Raw genomic sequence first — 17,914 nt, 5'->3', positions numbered from 1 at the left:
CTTCTCACTTCTCTTTTGCTATCTAAAAAATCTATACATACCACATAGTTGGGTTTTTCTTCTTGAATTCACGTTCCTTTTAAATTTTTTAAATTAATTTTTATTGGAGTATAGTTGCTTTTATACCACATAGTTCTGAAGGCAAGAATTTTTGATTATTAAATGGACAGGGACAGAAAAATATTTCTATGTGTATTAAACCCAGTTTGAACTTATGAACAGTGAATTATTTCTATAGTCTCTCCCTACAACAGGATAACTTTGTTATATAGAATAGTACAACATATTCATTGTTGTTTATTTGTAGGATGATTATGTCAAATACTAAAGATACTAAAGAAAACAATATTCTGGGAACCTATTTCTGGAAATGTTACTATGCATCACCTTTTGAGCACTAGTTTATCCTGTTTTAAGAAGGAAAGAAAAATGAAGAAAATGACTGACAGAAAAAGCAGGTTGTGAAAAATAATAAAGCTACCCCAGTGTGCTCATTTATAGACTGAGATCCAAATTCAGGACTATAGAGTAAGTTCTCCATCCCTTGCCTATAAGCATTTTAAAGGCTCTGTAGCTCTGTTTCTGGAGGAAAGGTGCTTGCCAATAACCACCTGACCAAAAAAAGAACTATGACTAAGGCTGCAAATTTTAAAAAACAATTTTAATGCCTGGGCCTCAGCTACAACTTCACAGCACTACTGCAATGAAAAAGATTACAGAATGGTAAAGGAGTAGACTCAGGATATTTTAGTGGGCCTTGACATATATCCTGAGAAACATAATGCATTGTTCCAGCATCCTTATAAATTAGCACAAAGCTAAGTACATTTCATAAGAAAAGCTACAAATTATTTTCCCAGGCATGTGGACTTGTCTAGTAGAAGAACCTAACCTTGGATTTATTCCAAAAGAGGCTCTCAACTGGTATGCAGCAACTCCTTAAAGGACACCAGTACAAATATAGTAGGATAAATTCCCACCCCCTCCTGTCCCAAAGCTGAATCTCTGATCAAAGCAACAAACAAACCCTTGCTGTGAAGCTAGAGGATAGGTACACAAATAAATTTGTATGACTTTATCTACTAAATTAAAAAAATGCAAATGTTAACAAATATGAATTATAATCTTAGCGATGAGCAGCAAAGGTTTAAAGCCTCAACCTTAAATTAACCATAATATACACTGGTATTAAAAAACCCCAATTTTTGAGCAATTCAACTACAGACTGCTAACCAAAAATGGGAAACCATGAATACTTCTCTGTGGCTACAGCATAACTACCACAGCATACTGAGCTATGGAGGCTATTTTAAAGGATATTATCTTAAATAAATCTTCAGAGAAATTCATGATAGACTTCTCTTACCTCATAAATGTTGGGGTGCCACATTTTGGTCAAGAATCTGAAGGTAGGTGGTGAATATGGGTAGTCAATAGGAAATTTAATATGCGCCTGAAAAGAAAAAGAATGAAATGCTAGTAAGATTACAGGTTATTCATCTAACTAACAATTCACCCTGATATACTCCAGCGCAACAAAACTCCTTTCTACACAGTAGACTATGGAGATTAAAATAGCTCATATATATTTTGTTAGCCCCAATGCCAGGGTTATTATTAGCATGTGTTCTAACTATCTCTTTAAATATTTATAAAAATTAATGTTAAATTGCCAAAGTTCAACAGTTATATAATTGAACACACGAATGAAAAACAGTTTAATATGTGTGTCACATTAATGGGTATATTTTATTTTAATAACAAAAAATAATTAATACAACCTTATGGTACATAATACAGAACAAAGATAATTTGTTTTACTTAACACCGTTTACCAACCAGAAGTAACAAATGCTACCATTTTGATATGGCTCCTCCAAGAGTTTTTGATGCTAATATATGCTTATCTCTTTACAAAACTTATTTTCAAAAACTTGAATGTATTTCAAGTTTTCAAAACTTATTTTCGAAAACTTGAATATATTTTATTTTATACTGTTTTTTCAATCTGTATCATATCATAAACATTTTCCTTTGTATATATGATTGTTAGTATGTGCATAATGTTCCATCATACAGATATATAGATGAACCATTAAAAGAAAAAAAACTACTTCCTTATTTTGGAACAGCTGGGTTGTTTTTCACTCTATTGCTATTGTAAATACTGCTACAGTGAATGTCCTTGGCAGTGTCCCACATTTCACATATGAAAAAATCCAGACAAATTCTCATCTAACAGTACTAGTAAAAGGGAGTGAAGAAGGGAATGAAAGAACAAGGTAAGAATAAATAAGCTAAGGACAGCAGTGAAAATGGCAGAGTCAGTAACCTCAAAAATTCTGTCTTCAGGACTTCCCCGGTGGCGCGGGAAATGTTTGGGAATCCGCCTGCCGATGCAGGGGACACAGGTTCAAGCCCTGGTCCAGGAAGATCTCACATGCTGCAGAGCAACTAAGCCCATGTGCCACAGCTACTGAGCCTGTGCTCTAGAGCCAGCGAGCCACAACCACTGAACCTGCATGCCACAACTACTGAAGCCCACACACCTAGAGCCCGTGCTCTGCAACGAGAAGCCACCGCGATGAGAAGCCCATGCACCTCAATGAAGAGTAGCCCCTGGTCACCGCAACTAGAGAAAGCCCGTGTGCAACAACAAAGACCCAACCCAGCCAAAAATAAATAAATTAAAAAAAAAACAAAAAGAAACACTAAAGGAGTCCTTCAGGCTGAAATGAAAGGACACTAGCCAGTACATGAAACAACATGAAGGAAGAGCACAAATCAAAACATAGGATAAGTATAGGATAAATATGAAAGAAACAATAAATGTACTTTTTGTTTATAACTTTTTTCCTCCTAATTTAAAAGATAATTAGATAGTATAATAATTATAAATCTATTGAAAGGCAAAAAATACACAAAGAAGGAATTTGTTTACCAATAAAAAACAAAGTAAAGGGGAGGGATCAGAGTTACATAAGAGCAAAGTTTCTGTACACCACTGAAATTAAGATGGTTATTAACTGAACTTAGATACAGTTATATGATGTTGATTGTAATCCCGAGGGTAACCACTAAGAAATAACTCAAAAATTCAATACCCCTTCATGACTGAAAACATCCAACAAACTAGGAATACAAGGTAAATTCCTCAACTTGAAAAAGGGAATGTAGTAAACAAAACTGTAACTAACATTATACTTAGTGGTGAAGTAATTTCAGAAATAAGACAGGGATGTCCACTCTCACCACTTCTATTCAACACTATACTGGAGATGATAGGCCAGCTGGCAAGGAAATGAAATAAAACGCATCTTGGTTGGAAAGTAAGAAGCAAAGTTATTTCTATTTGCAAATTAGATAATCCTGTATATAGATTTTCAAAAGGAACCCACTAAATATATTAGAATAACAAATTCAGCAGAATTGAAAGATAAAAGATCAATATACCAGCATCAATTATATTTCTACACTGCAGCACTGAACAAACTGAAAATGAAATTAAGAAAATTCCATTTATAATAGCATCAAGGGGCTTCCCTGGTGGCGCAGTGGTTGAGAGTCCGCCTGCCGATGCAGGGGACACGGGTCTGTGCCCCGGTCCGGGAAGATCCCACATGCCGCGGAGCGGCTGGGCCCGTGAGCCATGGCCGCTGAGCCTGCACGTCCGGAGCCTGTGCTCCGCAACGGAAGAGGCCACAACAGTGAGAGGCCCGCGTACCGCAAAAAACAAAACAAAACAAAACAAAAACCTGTATAATAGCATCAAAAAGAATAAAATACTTAGGAATAAGTATAATGAAAGAAATACAAAACTTACACTCTGAAAAGTACAAAACACTTTTAAAAGAAATTAAAGACTTAAATAAATGTTAAATATCCATGATATTATATGTTCATAGATTGCAAGACTCAATACTGTTAAGATGGTAATCCTCCTCAAGCTTATCTACAGATTCAGCATCACTGTATGGAACCCCTGTTGCCTTCTTTACAGAAATGGAAAAGCTGGTACTCATGGGACCCAGAATAGCCAAAACAATCTTGAAAAATAAAAACAAAGTTAGACAACTCACACTTTCCAGTTTCAAAACACTACAAATCTATAGTGATCAAGACAGTTTGGTACTAATATAAGGCCAATTCAATGGGGGGAAAGGCCTTTTCAACAAATTGTGCTGAGACAACTGGATATTCACATGCAAAAGAATGGAGTCAAATCCTTTGAAATACACCAATGGACTCTGTATTTAACAAGGCCTGCCTTCAGGAGAAACCAGTTACAGCCTAACTTGCTAGGATATTGTCAGAGCCTAACTGACCTAGGGAAAGAGAAATATTGGGTTAGCCGAAAGTTCGTTAGGGTTTCTCCATAACATCTTACGGAAAATATTCCAGCCCTAATATCCCACGTAGGGGGTGAGGAAAAAACAGAAACTCTTCAGTCCAGAGTCAAAGCCTCATTAAAAAGACTGAAAACTAATCATAGGAGAACAGAACTCTTCCCCTTCCCCTCACACTTCACCACCATATTACTAAGGCATTTATAGCAGTTCCTTTTACCCAGTACATCACAGCTAACTAACATGAAAAAATGATAAGGCATACTTAAAGGAAAAATCACAAATGAAGAGAGAGCAATTATCACAACCAGACATGGGAAAGATGTTGGAATTATTAGACTGGGAATTTAAAACAACGATGATTAATAATTAATAGTGGACATCAAATATTGAAGGATAATTAATAGTGGACAAAGTAAACAGCATGCAAAAAGAGATAGGCAATGTAAGCAGAGAGATGGAAATCTTAAGAAAGAACCAAAGACAAATGCTAGAGATAAAAACACTGAAGAATGCCTTTGATGGGCTGAGTAAGACTGACACAGCTGAGGGAAAAAACCTCTGCACTAGAGGATATTATCAATAGAATCCTCGAAAGCAGAAAAGCAAAGAGAACAAAGACTGGGGGGGAAAAACAGAACAGAATATCCAAGGAGTGTGGGACAACTACAAGAAGTGTAAGATACATGTAATAGGAATACCTGAAGGAATAAAAGACACCATAACGAAAATGAAAAGACAACCCACAGGATGGGAGAAAATACTTGCAAATCATTTATCTGATAAGGGACATGTACCCAGAATACGTAAAGAATGCTTATAACTCAGTAATAAAGAGAAATAACTCAATTTAAAAATGAGCCCAGGGCTTCCCTGCTGGCGCAGTGGTTAAGAATCTGCCTGCCAATGCAGGGGACACGGATTCGAGTCCCGCTCCGGGAAGATCCCACATGCCACGGAGCAACTAAGCCCGTGTGCCACAACTACTGAGCCTGCGCTCTAGAGCCCACAAGCCACAACTACTGAAGCCCACACACCTAGAGCCCTTGCTCTGCAACAAGAGAAGCCACAGCAGTGAGAAGCCCGCACACTGCAACAAAGAGTAGCCCCCACTTGCCTCAACTAGAGACAGCCTGAGCGCAGCAACGAAGACCCAACGGAGCCAAAAGTAAATTAATTAATTAATTAAACAAACAAACAAAATGTTTGGCCAGGATGTCATGAAATTAGAATGCTTTATACATGGCTGGAAGGGATCAAAATGGTATAGCCACTTTGAAAAACAGTCTAGCATTTCCTTGAAAGAATAAACATAGTTAACCATGTACCACGCAAGTCCACTACCAGGTATATGTCCAAGAGAAATGAAAACATTACATCCACATGAGAACTTGTACAGAAATGTTCACAGCAGCATAACAGACAAAATGTAGAATCACCCCAAATGTCCATCACCTGAGGAAATGAACAAAAGGTGGTATATATCCATACACTAGAATATTATGTGGCAGTTAAAAGGAATGAAGTACTGGACTTCCCTGGTGGTCCAGTGGTAAACAATCCGCTTTACAATGCTTACAACGCAGGGGACGCGGGTTCCATCCCTGGTCAGGGAACTAAGATCCCATATGCCCCAGGGCAACTAAGCCCGTGAACCACAACCACTGAGCTCATGCGCCTCAACTAGAGAGCCTGTGCGCCGCAAACTACAGAGCCCACGTGCCCTGGAGCCTGCGCACAACTAGAGAAGAGAAAACCCACACACCACAACTAGAGAAGCCCAAGCGCCACAACTAGAGAAGAGAAAACCTGCATGCCACAACTAGAGAGCAGCCTGTGCACCGCAACGAAGAGCCCACATGCTGCAACTAAGACCCGATGCAGCCAAAAATAAATAATAAATAAATCTTTAAAAATAAATAAAAATTAAAGCAAACAAAAAACTGGAGTCCAAAAGCAGTCACACCCCAATAGCAACAAGAATACTCAGTTCCTCAGATCTTGGTTTCAAAATACCATTTTCTAATAAAAAGAAACAAGGCTCTTTGGAGAAATACTTGATTCTACATGTGGGGCAAGGAAAATACAAGATGAGCATGGAGCATCTTATAGTGCCTGAAAGTAAGGAAATGCTAAAGAAAAAATATGGAGGCATGTCAAAAACAAACAAAAAAAAGCAAACAACAACAAAAAGCCATAGGAGCCAACCTGAAAGAGCCCCTGCTGGCCAAAAGTAAAGCAATTCATAGTACTGGATGATAACCCAAGGTATAAAATAAATATAAATGAGTGCATTTTGGTATAAATTATTGAATGAAAAAATACTGGGGAAGGGACAAATCTTCCTCACAGCATATATTATCTTTCTCCAGATAATATATGTAGATATATCCCATTAAGGAGGTGGAGTTTAATTCCCCTCCCCACAAGTGTGGGCAGGGCTGAATGACTCACTTCCTAAGAATATGGAAAGGAAGACATACTAACTTTATAATAGAGAAAGCTGGCAGACAACACCTTAACCAAGTGATCAAGGTTAACATCACTGGTGTTAAGTCGCTGAAATCATGACCTCCCTCATAAGATGTGCTGAGAAACGCAGCTCATCTCTGTGGTGCTCTTAACCCCAAAACCCATAACCCAGTCTGATCATGAGACAAACATCAGACAAACCCAAATGGAGGGACATTCTACACAATACCCAACCACTTCTTTTCAAAACTATGAAGGTCATGAAAAACAAAGAAAGATGGGGAAACCATCAAATATTGAAGGAAACTAAGGAGACATCACAACTAAATGCAATCAGTATTCTGAATTGTATACAGGAATAATAAAAGGACATTAGGGGTGGTAGGGGAGAACTGAGCATGACTGCTAATAGATATGAGGTTTCTTTTGGAGGTGATGAAATAAACTGGAGTTAGATGGTGGTGATGGCTGTATGACCTGGTGAATAAAAAACCACTGAATTGTACACTTTGAAAGCCTACAAAGTATTGGTACCATGGTTAGGTGTTGTCTGAGTAGGTCCCTGGGTGGATAAAAGCAAAGGAAATAGCAAGGCACCAGGTGCAAAGAATGTGGAGTGGTCAGGTATGGCTAGTGGGATGCCTGGTGGTAACTACAGGAGATAGAAGATTGGATGAAGGTAGGCTGAAGCCTTGTTTAGGTGTTTTAGTGGGAAATTACATAAAGTCAGAAAATCAGGGACTTCCCTGGTGGCGCAGTGGTTAAGAATCCGCCTGCCAATTCAGGGGACACAGGTTCAAGCCCTGGTCCAGGAAGATTCCACATGCCGCAGAGCAACTAAGCCCGTAGGTCACAACTACTGAGCCCGTGCGCCTAGAGCCCATGCTCCGCAACCAGAAGCCACCGCAATGAGAAGCGCGTGAACCGAAAGAGTAGTCCCTGCTTGCCACGACTGCAGAAAACCCGCGCACAGCAATGAAGACCCTACACAACCATAAATAAATAAATAAATTAAAAAAAAAAAGAAATGAAAATCAAAGGCAAGATGTCTATTTTAGAATAAATGACTCTATGACAGCACTGTAAAAGATGGATTGAATGGGATAAAAGACAGAAGTTAGGAGTGGTTTCCTATCTTTTTCATTTAATCAGCCTCATCTCCAGAATATGCATATACTTTAGAAAGCTTCAGTAATGATGACATAGTTATATAATGCATATCTGAATAAAACAGGATTGTAAAAATTTCCATACAAAATTGGAACTCTGATCGTTGAAAATGTAACCTCCTTTAACATATTTCTATGGGAAATTAGATTATCCTTTCTAAAAATAATCAATAAAATTTAGTATTGTTAGTCAAATCTTTAGGTCCCCAAAAACGTCCTCCTAGACTACTAACTATATTAAAAGAAATCTTTACAGAGTAACTAGGAATGGTTGCACGAAAATTTATAAAGAACATGCACCAATATGAAAGAGTAGTAAAAGAACATCCACTCGGGCTTCCCTGGTGGCGCAGTGGTTGAGAGTCCGCCTGCCGATGCAGGGGACACGGGTTCGTGCCCCGGTCTGGGAGGATCCCACATGCCGCGGAGCAGCTGGGCCCGTGAGCCGTGGCCGCTGAGCCGGCGCGTCCGGAGCCTGTGCTCCGCAACGGGAGAGGCCACAACAGCGAGAGGCCCGCATACCGCAAAAAAAAAAAGAACATCCACTCAAGAAGCTAGACTGCCTGGGTTTGAATCCTGGCTCTGCCATTCATTAGCTGTTTTTTGAAGTTATTTGTGTCTCCAGTTTCCTCATCAGTAAAATAAGGCTTATAGTACTTATTAAACAGCTTGGTATGAGAATTAAATGAGTAAATGCTTGTGTAAAATGCATTAGAACAGTGTTTAACATATAATAAAAGATATGTAAGAGTTCTGTTTAAAAACTGCAAATTAAACTGGCAGAGGTTATGTCAGAAAACCTTCTTTAATAAAAAGTGTCTTTTATAGACTGCTCATTTTCGCTTTGTTTTATTGCTTTTACTTACCTGCCTTTTGATTATAACACTACCAGCTTTAGAAAAGACAACTAGAGAGATTCTTCCCAACCTAAGAACTTGAATCTTACGGAACCAGTTTTCTAAGAGCTTTACAAATCTTAATTACTTTTTACTTAAATATAATTAATAAACATTAATTACTTACTATTGTTAATTGGGTTTCTATATTTTCTGTAAGCATCTAATAATATTTTGAGCTTTTATCTGTATCTCTGTACCTTGAACCCTACTTATCGCCACAAAATTTTTAAAAGTAGCATCTCCAGAATAAAGTCAAAAACTATTTTTGATTTTTAAAAGTATCATGCCTGGGAGTTCCCTGGCGGTCCAATGGTTAGGACTCAGTGCTTTCACTGCCGTGGCCCAGGTTCAATCCCTGGTCGGGGAGTTAAGCCACGTGGCGCAGCTGGGGGAAAAAAAAAAAGATGTATCATGCCTAAATTATGCTTATGTTACAACTGAAAAAGGTAACATTGGGTGGTGTACCCCTGTAAGGCTACTTAAAATTGTTATAAGAACTCCTTCAATGGAATTTACAATCCTAAAGAATTTAGCTGAAGTTAAAATCAAGGGGAATATTCTGCTACAGTGCTTCCCTGAGATTATTCAGTTTTACCACTATTACTTTTTTTCAGAATCTTATTAATAATTTAAACATATTATATCATATTTATGTTCACCCACAATCATATCGGTGAAAATTTTTTAAGTTTAATTAAGTATAAAACTTGCTCTTATCCATTTCCAATCCTAGTAAATCTTAGGATGTGATTTGAACAAACTATAAACTTATTTATAAGTTTATAACAAGGAACAAGGGAAATGTGAACATTGACTGGATATTAAGGAATTAACTTTTTCAGCTGTAATAATAGCATTGTGGTTACTTTTTTAAAGGAGGCCCTTATATTTTAGAAATACATTCTGAAATATTCACAAGTGCAATGATATCTTGTCTGAAATCAGTTACAAAATAATGTGAAGAGGAGTAGATAAGGTATAGATTAAACATATTTGCTATGAGTTAATCATGGATGCTGAGTGATGGGTACACAAAGAGTTTACTGTACTCCTATTTCTAATTTCATATTATGGAAAATTTCAAACATACAAAAAGCTTAAGAAGTGAGATGACTAATATACAATTATTTTTTTAAAGCATTACAGTGCTTTGCATAACTAGCATAACCATACCATTATGATAGCAATAGATGCCATTATTTTTTTTTTTTTTTTTTTTTTTTTTGCGGTACGCGGGCATCTCACTGTTGTGGCCTCTCCCGTTGCGGAGCACAGGCTCCGGACGCGCAGGCTCAGCGGCCATGGCTCACGGGCCCAGCCGCTCCGCCGCATGTGGGATCTTCCCGGACCGGGGCACAAACCCGTGTCCCCTGCATCGGCAGGTGGACTCTCAACCACTGCGCCACCAGGGAAGCCCAGATGCCACTATTAACCACGTGAACATGATGGAACTTGGCAAGGTGATAACAAAGTTCATGTGAAAGAGAAAATACTTGAAAATAATACTGTTTTTGATAAAAACCAGTAACAGGGAGGGGTTCACACTAGCAGATAGAAAAACATCCTACAGAGATACTATTAAAGGAGGAGACTACACACAGATCAATGATATAGAATAAGTTATTCAGAAAACAATAAAGGCAACATTTCAAATAAGTAAGAGAAAGATTCAAATGTTGGGGGAAATGACTCTTCCTTTGGATAAAGGGGTAAAGATGCTTATAGACACTTGAAAAGAAAATCAGATTTTACTTTCAAGGAGAAAAAGATCAAACCTCATCTTCAAGAAGAATCAACAACAGTGGTGAAGAACTGGACAATCCTTGATCTCCAAGAGTAAAAAGGAGTTCATATGCTAGTAGCAAAAGATAGATTGTTCTGTTGCCACAGTAACAAAGAGCCACCAGAATGAGTTTTTTAAAATGAAGTATAGTTGATTTATAATGTTTTGTTAATTTCTGCTGTACAACAAAGTGATTCAGTTACAAATATGTATATACACATACATTCTTTTTTTATATTCTTTTCCATTATGGTTTATCACAGGACACTGAATATAGTTCCCTGTGCTATACATACAGTAGGACCTTGTTTTTATCCATTCTATATATAATCAGAATCAGTTTTAAATTGCTTAAACAATACCTGACAGTTCTGTAGGCATGGAACAAGAACCAACTTTAAACCCATTTAAACAACTTTTTTGGTGAGTATGTTTTGGCAAGCCAACCTATCAGTAACGGTCCCTTGTTTCTGAAAGCCAGCCAACTGGGAACACACTCCTGCCAATGAACACACTTCTGAATACCAACCAATCAGTAATGGTCTCAGCCAAGTACCCATGCTTCCACAGCTGATGCCAACCCCACAAAGACTGTGAAAAATCCACCAATCCTTAAACTTCACACTTCTCAAAAACCCTATAATAAGATCAGCAGTCTGCTCTATGTGTAGAGACTGTGATTTGACCAGCAAAACTCTCTTAAGTAAGCAATAAACTCAGCTTTGTGATTTTTGGTTTAAGTACTGAAGAGTGGTCTTTTACACCTTTTACAAATTTATTCATGAAGTACAGTTTTAAATTTCATATATGACTGTACCAAGAAATATGGGAAATAAATCTGAAAAGTCACACCTTAAAACATACAAATTGTTTAACAAGTAATTTAGACTCTGACTCTTTTTTAAGGCAGCTCCTTATATCTTTCTTGACTAACCTGCAAACGCCTAAGAAGTATCTCCAAAATATTTTCTGTACCATTACCACATATGCTTTCTCTAAAATGCTCAGGTTACTCCTAAGTGTACCCTTAATGAAATCACTGAACTCACCAGACATCTATGTTTAGTTATTCACACACTGAGCATTTATGTTAATGTTTTCATTTATTCAATCATTCAACATATCACTGTTGAAAACCAATGATACTGGGACTTCCCTGGTGGCACAGTGGCTAAGAATCCACCTGCCAATGCAGGGGACATGGGTTTGAGCCCTGGTCCGGGAAAATCCCACCTGCCGTGGAGCAACTAAGCCCGTGTGCTGCTACTGAGCCTGCACTCTAGAGCCTGCGAGCCACAACTACTGAACCCGCGAGCCACAACTACTGAGCCCGCAAGCCACAACTACTGAAGCCCTCGCGCCTAGAGGCCATGTTGGGCAACAAAGAGAAGCCGCAGCAATGAGAAGCCCGCGTACCGCAACAAAGAGTAGCCCCCGCTCTCCACAACTAGAGGAAGCCCACGCACAGCAACGAAGACACAATGCAGCCATAAATAAATAAATAAATAAAACAAAGTATGTACTAAATGGCAGGCACTGGGTTAAATGCTTCATATGCATCATTTCATTTCATCACTCAGTTGTAAAATTAAAAGGTGAGATGCATGTACAGCCACAAATTGCAGATGACTTTTAACTTAGGAACAGATTATCTTCCAGTCCATATTGCTGACTACCAAGAAGCATCTCCGCAATGTTTATCATTTTGTCTAACCATGTATTTACTGGGCTTCACCAATTCCACTGTCTCCTCATGCTCTAGCTTTTCTGTCCATTCTTTCTTATACTCCTTAGCTCCTCTCATCTTCTTTTTAACTTAATGTGCTCTCATTATAACTTTTCCCTGTTTCTTTAAAGAATACTTTTCTTCTTTGAAGAATCTTCTCCCCAGATGTGACACATTACAAAAACCAAAAACTTCTGGGCAAAGAAAAAGAAACACTAAAATGCATAACACCAAAAACTAATTTAGATAACATTAATATATGGAAATGAAGTATACATCAGCTTAGGACAAAATTTTGCTAACCCAGTGTGCAACATTAAAGTAATTTTGTTATCCCACTAAGTATTTTCATATGGAATTTCAGCTATAACATAACAAAAAACAAATATGAATAGAGAAATATATTCTAATTATTCCTGCTACCTGATTATTAATATGAGTAAGTTAAGAAAAAGCTTCCCAGTCCTAAACACAACTATATTTGGTAATAGGTCAGCTGACAACAAATGTAGAGTTGCTGTTGCATTTGGATTAGTGCCTGAAGATAGTGTGAAATGAGGATACTCCCACTGCTGAGTTTTTCTGCTATGTCATCAGCTCACATCTGCTATTGGATATGTTTCCAACATGACAGCAAAAGCAATCAAAACATGTTTTCTTATTAACTTGCTGCAAGTTTCAAAAGTCTGCCAACCACCAGTACAAACTCAAATAGTTCATTAACAATATGTAATTAATATACTGAATAGCTATACCTAGTGATGCTATAATATGTGCCACAGGCTTTAAAGTCAAGAAATTATGTCTTTATGGATTACAAATCTCAATATAAAAAGTTAATTTAGAATTACTATAATACTTAATATAATTATTCTAAAGTTAAGATGAAATATAAATAACAGGAAATCCCTGATGCTCCAACTGGACTCTTTTTTTTTGGCTGCACCACGGGGCATGTGGGATCCTAGTTCCCTGACCAGGGTTCAAATCGGTGTCCCCTGCAGTGGAAGCACGGAGTCCTAACCACTGGACCACCAGGGAAGTCCCCTGGACTCTTAAAAGTAAACTTCTGACAATTAAGGAGAAGTAACTCTCAGTATTAATTCTCATAGTCCTCTATTTTTTTAACAGAATAATATAAAAATGTTTCTTTCAGCTTAGAAAGTAAAGCCTTTTTGTTCCCAAGATACACTACTAGGTTACAAGACGTACCATACGCTATAGTTACTGACTGTTATTGGTACAAGGCTAGACAAACAGACAAATGGTACAGAAAAGAGGATCCAAAAACAGATATATATAGAGTCACCTAGTTTACAATGAAAACAACACTACAGTTCAGTGGGTGACAGGATAGTGTTTTCAATAAATGGTACTACAGCAACTGGATATCCACAAAGAAAAATTAACCTTGACCCTTGTCTCACATCATTTACAGATAGATCACAGATCTAACTGCAAAACTAGAACTATAAAGGTTTCTAAATGAAAACATAAAAGAATATCTTCACGCTGGAATTCCTAACCAGAGCAATTAGACAAGAAAAAAGAAATAAAAGGCACCCAAATTTCCAAATTAGAAAAAATTATCTGTTTGCAGACATGATCTTATAAATAGAAAACCCTGAAGATTCCACACAAAACAAAAACCGTTACAACTAATAAACAAATTTAGCAATATTGCAAGATGTAAAAATCACATGCAAAAAAAAAAGTATTACAGGGCTTCCCTGGTGGTGCAGTGGTTGAGAGTCCGCCTGCCGATGCAGGGGACATGAGTTCGTGCCCCGGTCCGGGAAGATCCCACATGCCGCGGAGCGGCTGGGCCCGTAAGCCATGGCCGCTGAGCCTGCGCGTCCGGAGCCTGTGCTCCGCGATGGGAGAGGCCACAACAGTGAGAGGCCCACGTACCGCCAAAAAAAAAAAAAAAAAAAAAAGTATACAATAGCAATGAATTCAAAGAGGAAATTAAGCAAATAATTCTGTTTACAATAATATCAGCAAGAATAAAATATTTAGGTATAGGGAATTCCCTGGCGGTCCACTAGTTAGGGCTCTGCGCTTCCACTGTAAGGGGGCACGGGTTCAATCCCCGTTTGGGGAATTAAGATCTCGCATGCCCCACAGCACAGCCAAAAAAATAAATAAATAAAAGGAAGAAATAAAATGTATGCTGTACGATGCTCTATTCTCACATGTTGTTTTTTGTTTGTCTGTTTGTTTGTTTTTTGCGGTACGCGGGCCTCTCACTGTTGTAGCCTCTCCCGTTGCGGAGCACAGGCTCTGGACGCGCGGGCTCAGCGGCCATGGCTCACGGGCCCAGCCACTCCGCGGCATGTGGGATCCTCCCAGACCGGGGCACGAACCCGTGTCCCCTGCATCGGCAGGCAGACTCTCAACCACTGTGCCACCAGGGAAGCCCCTCTCACAGGTATTTTTGTAATGAAGTATTTATATAAAAAAAGAGAATAAAATACTTAGGCATTACGTTAACCAAAGGTGAAAGACTTATACACTGACAACTACAAAACACTGTTGAAAGAAATTAAAGATGACAACAAACAAATGGAAAGACAACCCATGTTCATGGGGTTGGAAGACTTAATACTGTTAAGCTGTCAATACTACCAAAAGCGATCTACAGATTCGATGCAATCCTTATCAAAATCCCAATTATGATTTTTGCAGAAATAGAAAAAGTCATCCTAAAATTCATATGGAACCTCAAGGGACTCCAAACAGCTAAAACAATGTTGCAAAAGAAGAACAAAGTTTGGAGGTCTCATACTTCCTGATATCAAAACTTAATATAAAGCTACAGTAATCAAGACAATGCGATACTTGCATAAAGACATATACATTGATGGAACACAATAGAAAGCCCAAAAATAAACTCTCACTTATATGATCAAATAATTTTTTACAAGGGTGCCAAGACCATTCAATGGGGAAGGTACAATCTTTTCAACAAATGATAGAAAAACTGGGTATCTATATGGAAAAGAATGAAATTGGACCCTTACCTTACACCATATATGAATATTAACTCAAAATGGATCATAGACCTAAATATAACACGTAAATTTATAAAACTCTTAGAAGAAAATGGGAAGAGCTTCATGACACTCAGTTTGGCAATGATTTCTAGGACATGACATCAAAAGCACAGCAACAAAAGAAAAAAATGTAAATTGGCCTATATCAAAATTAAAAATGTTTATGTATCAAATGACACTATCGAGGGACTTTCCTGGTGGTCCAGTGGTTAAGAACCCACCTTCCAATACAGGGGACATGGGTTCTATCCCTGGTTGGGGAACTAAGATCCCACATGCCACAGGGCAACTAAGCCCGCACACCGCAACTACTGAGCCTGCGCGTCACAACTAGAGAAAAGCCTGTGCGCCATGAAAGATCCCACATGCCATAACAAAGATCCCACATGCCACAACTAAGACCCAACGCAGCCAAATAAAAATAAATAAATAAATAAATGTTTCATCAAATGACACTATCAACAGAGTGAAAAGGCAACCCACAGGAGAAAATATCTGCAAATCATATATCTGATGAGGGATTAATATCCAAAATATATATAGTGAACTACATACAACTCAACAACAACAGGATTAAAAATCAGACAAAAGACAAGTAGACATTTCTCCAAAGAAAATTTACAAATGGCCAATAAGCACACGAAAAGATGCTCAACAGCAACAGTCATTAAGGAAACATAATGACTAAACCACAAAACCACAATGAGATACCACTTTACAGCCATTAGGATGACTATTAACAAATCAAAACAAAATAAATGTTGGTGAGGATGTGGAGAAACTGGAAACACTTTTCATGCAGTGCTGGTAGGAATGTAAAATGGTGCAGCCACTATGGAAAACAATAGGGTGGTTCCTTAAAAAATTAAAAATAGAATTACCATATGATTCAGCAATTCCACTTCTAGGTATACACCCAAAAGAATCAAAAGCAGAGTCTCAAACAGATATTTGCACACCTCTAGTCATAGCAGCTTATTCATAACAGCAAATGGTGAAAGCAACCCAGGAATCCACCAATGGAAAAATGGATAAACAAAATGTGATATATACACAGGATGGAATATTTAGCCTCTAAAAGGAAGGAAATTCTGACACATGCTACGAACATGGAGAACCCTGGAAGGTATTATGCTAAGTTAAGCCAGTCATAAAAGGACATAGAGCTGGAAGAGGGGCAGGGGGTAAAGAGTTATTATTTAATGGTTCAGTTTGAGAAGATGTCAGAAGTTCTGGAGAAGGATGGTGGTGATGGTTACACAACAACATGAATGTACTTAAAATTCCACTGAACTGTACACTTCGATATATTTTATCACACACACACACACACACACACACACACACACAGAATATCTTCATGACACTGCAGAAGACAAATGTTCTTAAATAAGACACAAAAGGCACTAACCACAAAAGAAAACATTGATAAATCTGACTCCATTAAAACTAAGAACTTCTGGTTCATCAGAAGACATCATTGGGCTTCCCTGGTGGCGCAGTGGTTGAGAGTCCGCCTGCCAATGCAGGGGACACGGGTTCGTGCCCCAGTCCGGGAAGATCCCACATGAGCCATGGCCTCTGAGCCTGCGCATGTTCGGAGCCTGTGCTCCGCAATGGGAGAGGCCACAACAGTGAGAGGCCCGCATACCACAAACAAACAAACAAACAAACAAAAAAAAACAAAAAAAAAAAAACAAAAAGACATCATTAAGACAGAGAACAAGCACAAGTAGAAGAAGATAATTCACAATACATATATCCAACAAATGATCTGTACCCAGAGTATATGAAGAACTCCTGCAAATTAATAAGAAAAAGACAAAAGAATAAAAATGGGCAAAAGACTTAAACAGGCACACCATAAAAGAGAATATCCAAATGCCAAGAGTAAAATAAAAAATAAAGATAGATATTCAACTCCATTAGTCATTAGAGAAGTGCAAATGTAAAACACAATACTTAAAATGAAACAGACTGGCAAGGCAATGATGCAGAAAAACAATAACTCTCACACAGTCCTTGTGGGAATATAAACCACTTTAGAAAACTGTTGGTATCTACTACAGCTGTTCATATGTATACCCTATGACTCAGAAATTCCATTCCTAAATATATATACCCAACAGAAAGATATATATTTTTACCAAAATACATGCACTGGAAGGTTCATAGTAGGAATATTCATATGGACAAAAATCTGAAACTACCCAAGTGGCCATCAACAGGAGAATGGGTAAAGTGAAATAGTCATGTAATAGAATACTATATAGCAATGAGAAGGAGTGATCTACAACTACACAATAATGATTTGTTTAAATCACAGAAATGTAACTTTGAGAGAAAGAAGCCAGACACAAAATAGACTGATACTGTATAAATCTATTCATAATAAAATTCAAGAACAGGCAAGACTAATTTATACTTTTAGAAATTAGGATTATTCCAGGTAGTGGGAGGACA

At 38.0% G+C, this 17,914-nt stretch overlaps 1 protein-coding gene across 1 annotated transcript in view; it reads right to left on the bottom strand.

Annotated features, from left to right (window-relative positions):
* The window catches only part of UBE2R2 (ubiquitin conjugating enzyme E2 R2), a 95,783-nt gene that overhangs the window by 26,844 nt on the left and 51,025 nt on the right, over nt 1–17,914 (bottom strand). The window contains exon 2 of the mRNA XM_060014897.1: nt 1,367–1,453. Coding sequence (XP_059870880.1) covers nt 1,367–1,453 — 87 coding nt within the window. The remainder of the gene's footprint in view (nt 1–1,366; nt 1,454–17,914) is intronic.

The sequence above is a fragment of the Delphinus delphis genome, chromosome 6 (assembly GCF_949987515.2).
Source record: "Delphinus delphis chromosome 6, mDelDel1.2, whole genome shotgun sequence".
Lineage (NCBI taxonomy): Eukaryota > Metazoa > Chordata > Mammalia > Artiodactyla > Delphinidae > Delphinus > Delphinus delphis.
This window is presented reverse-complemented; position numbering and strand designations above follow the sequence as displayed.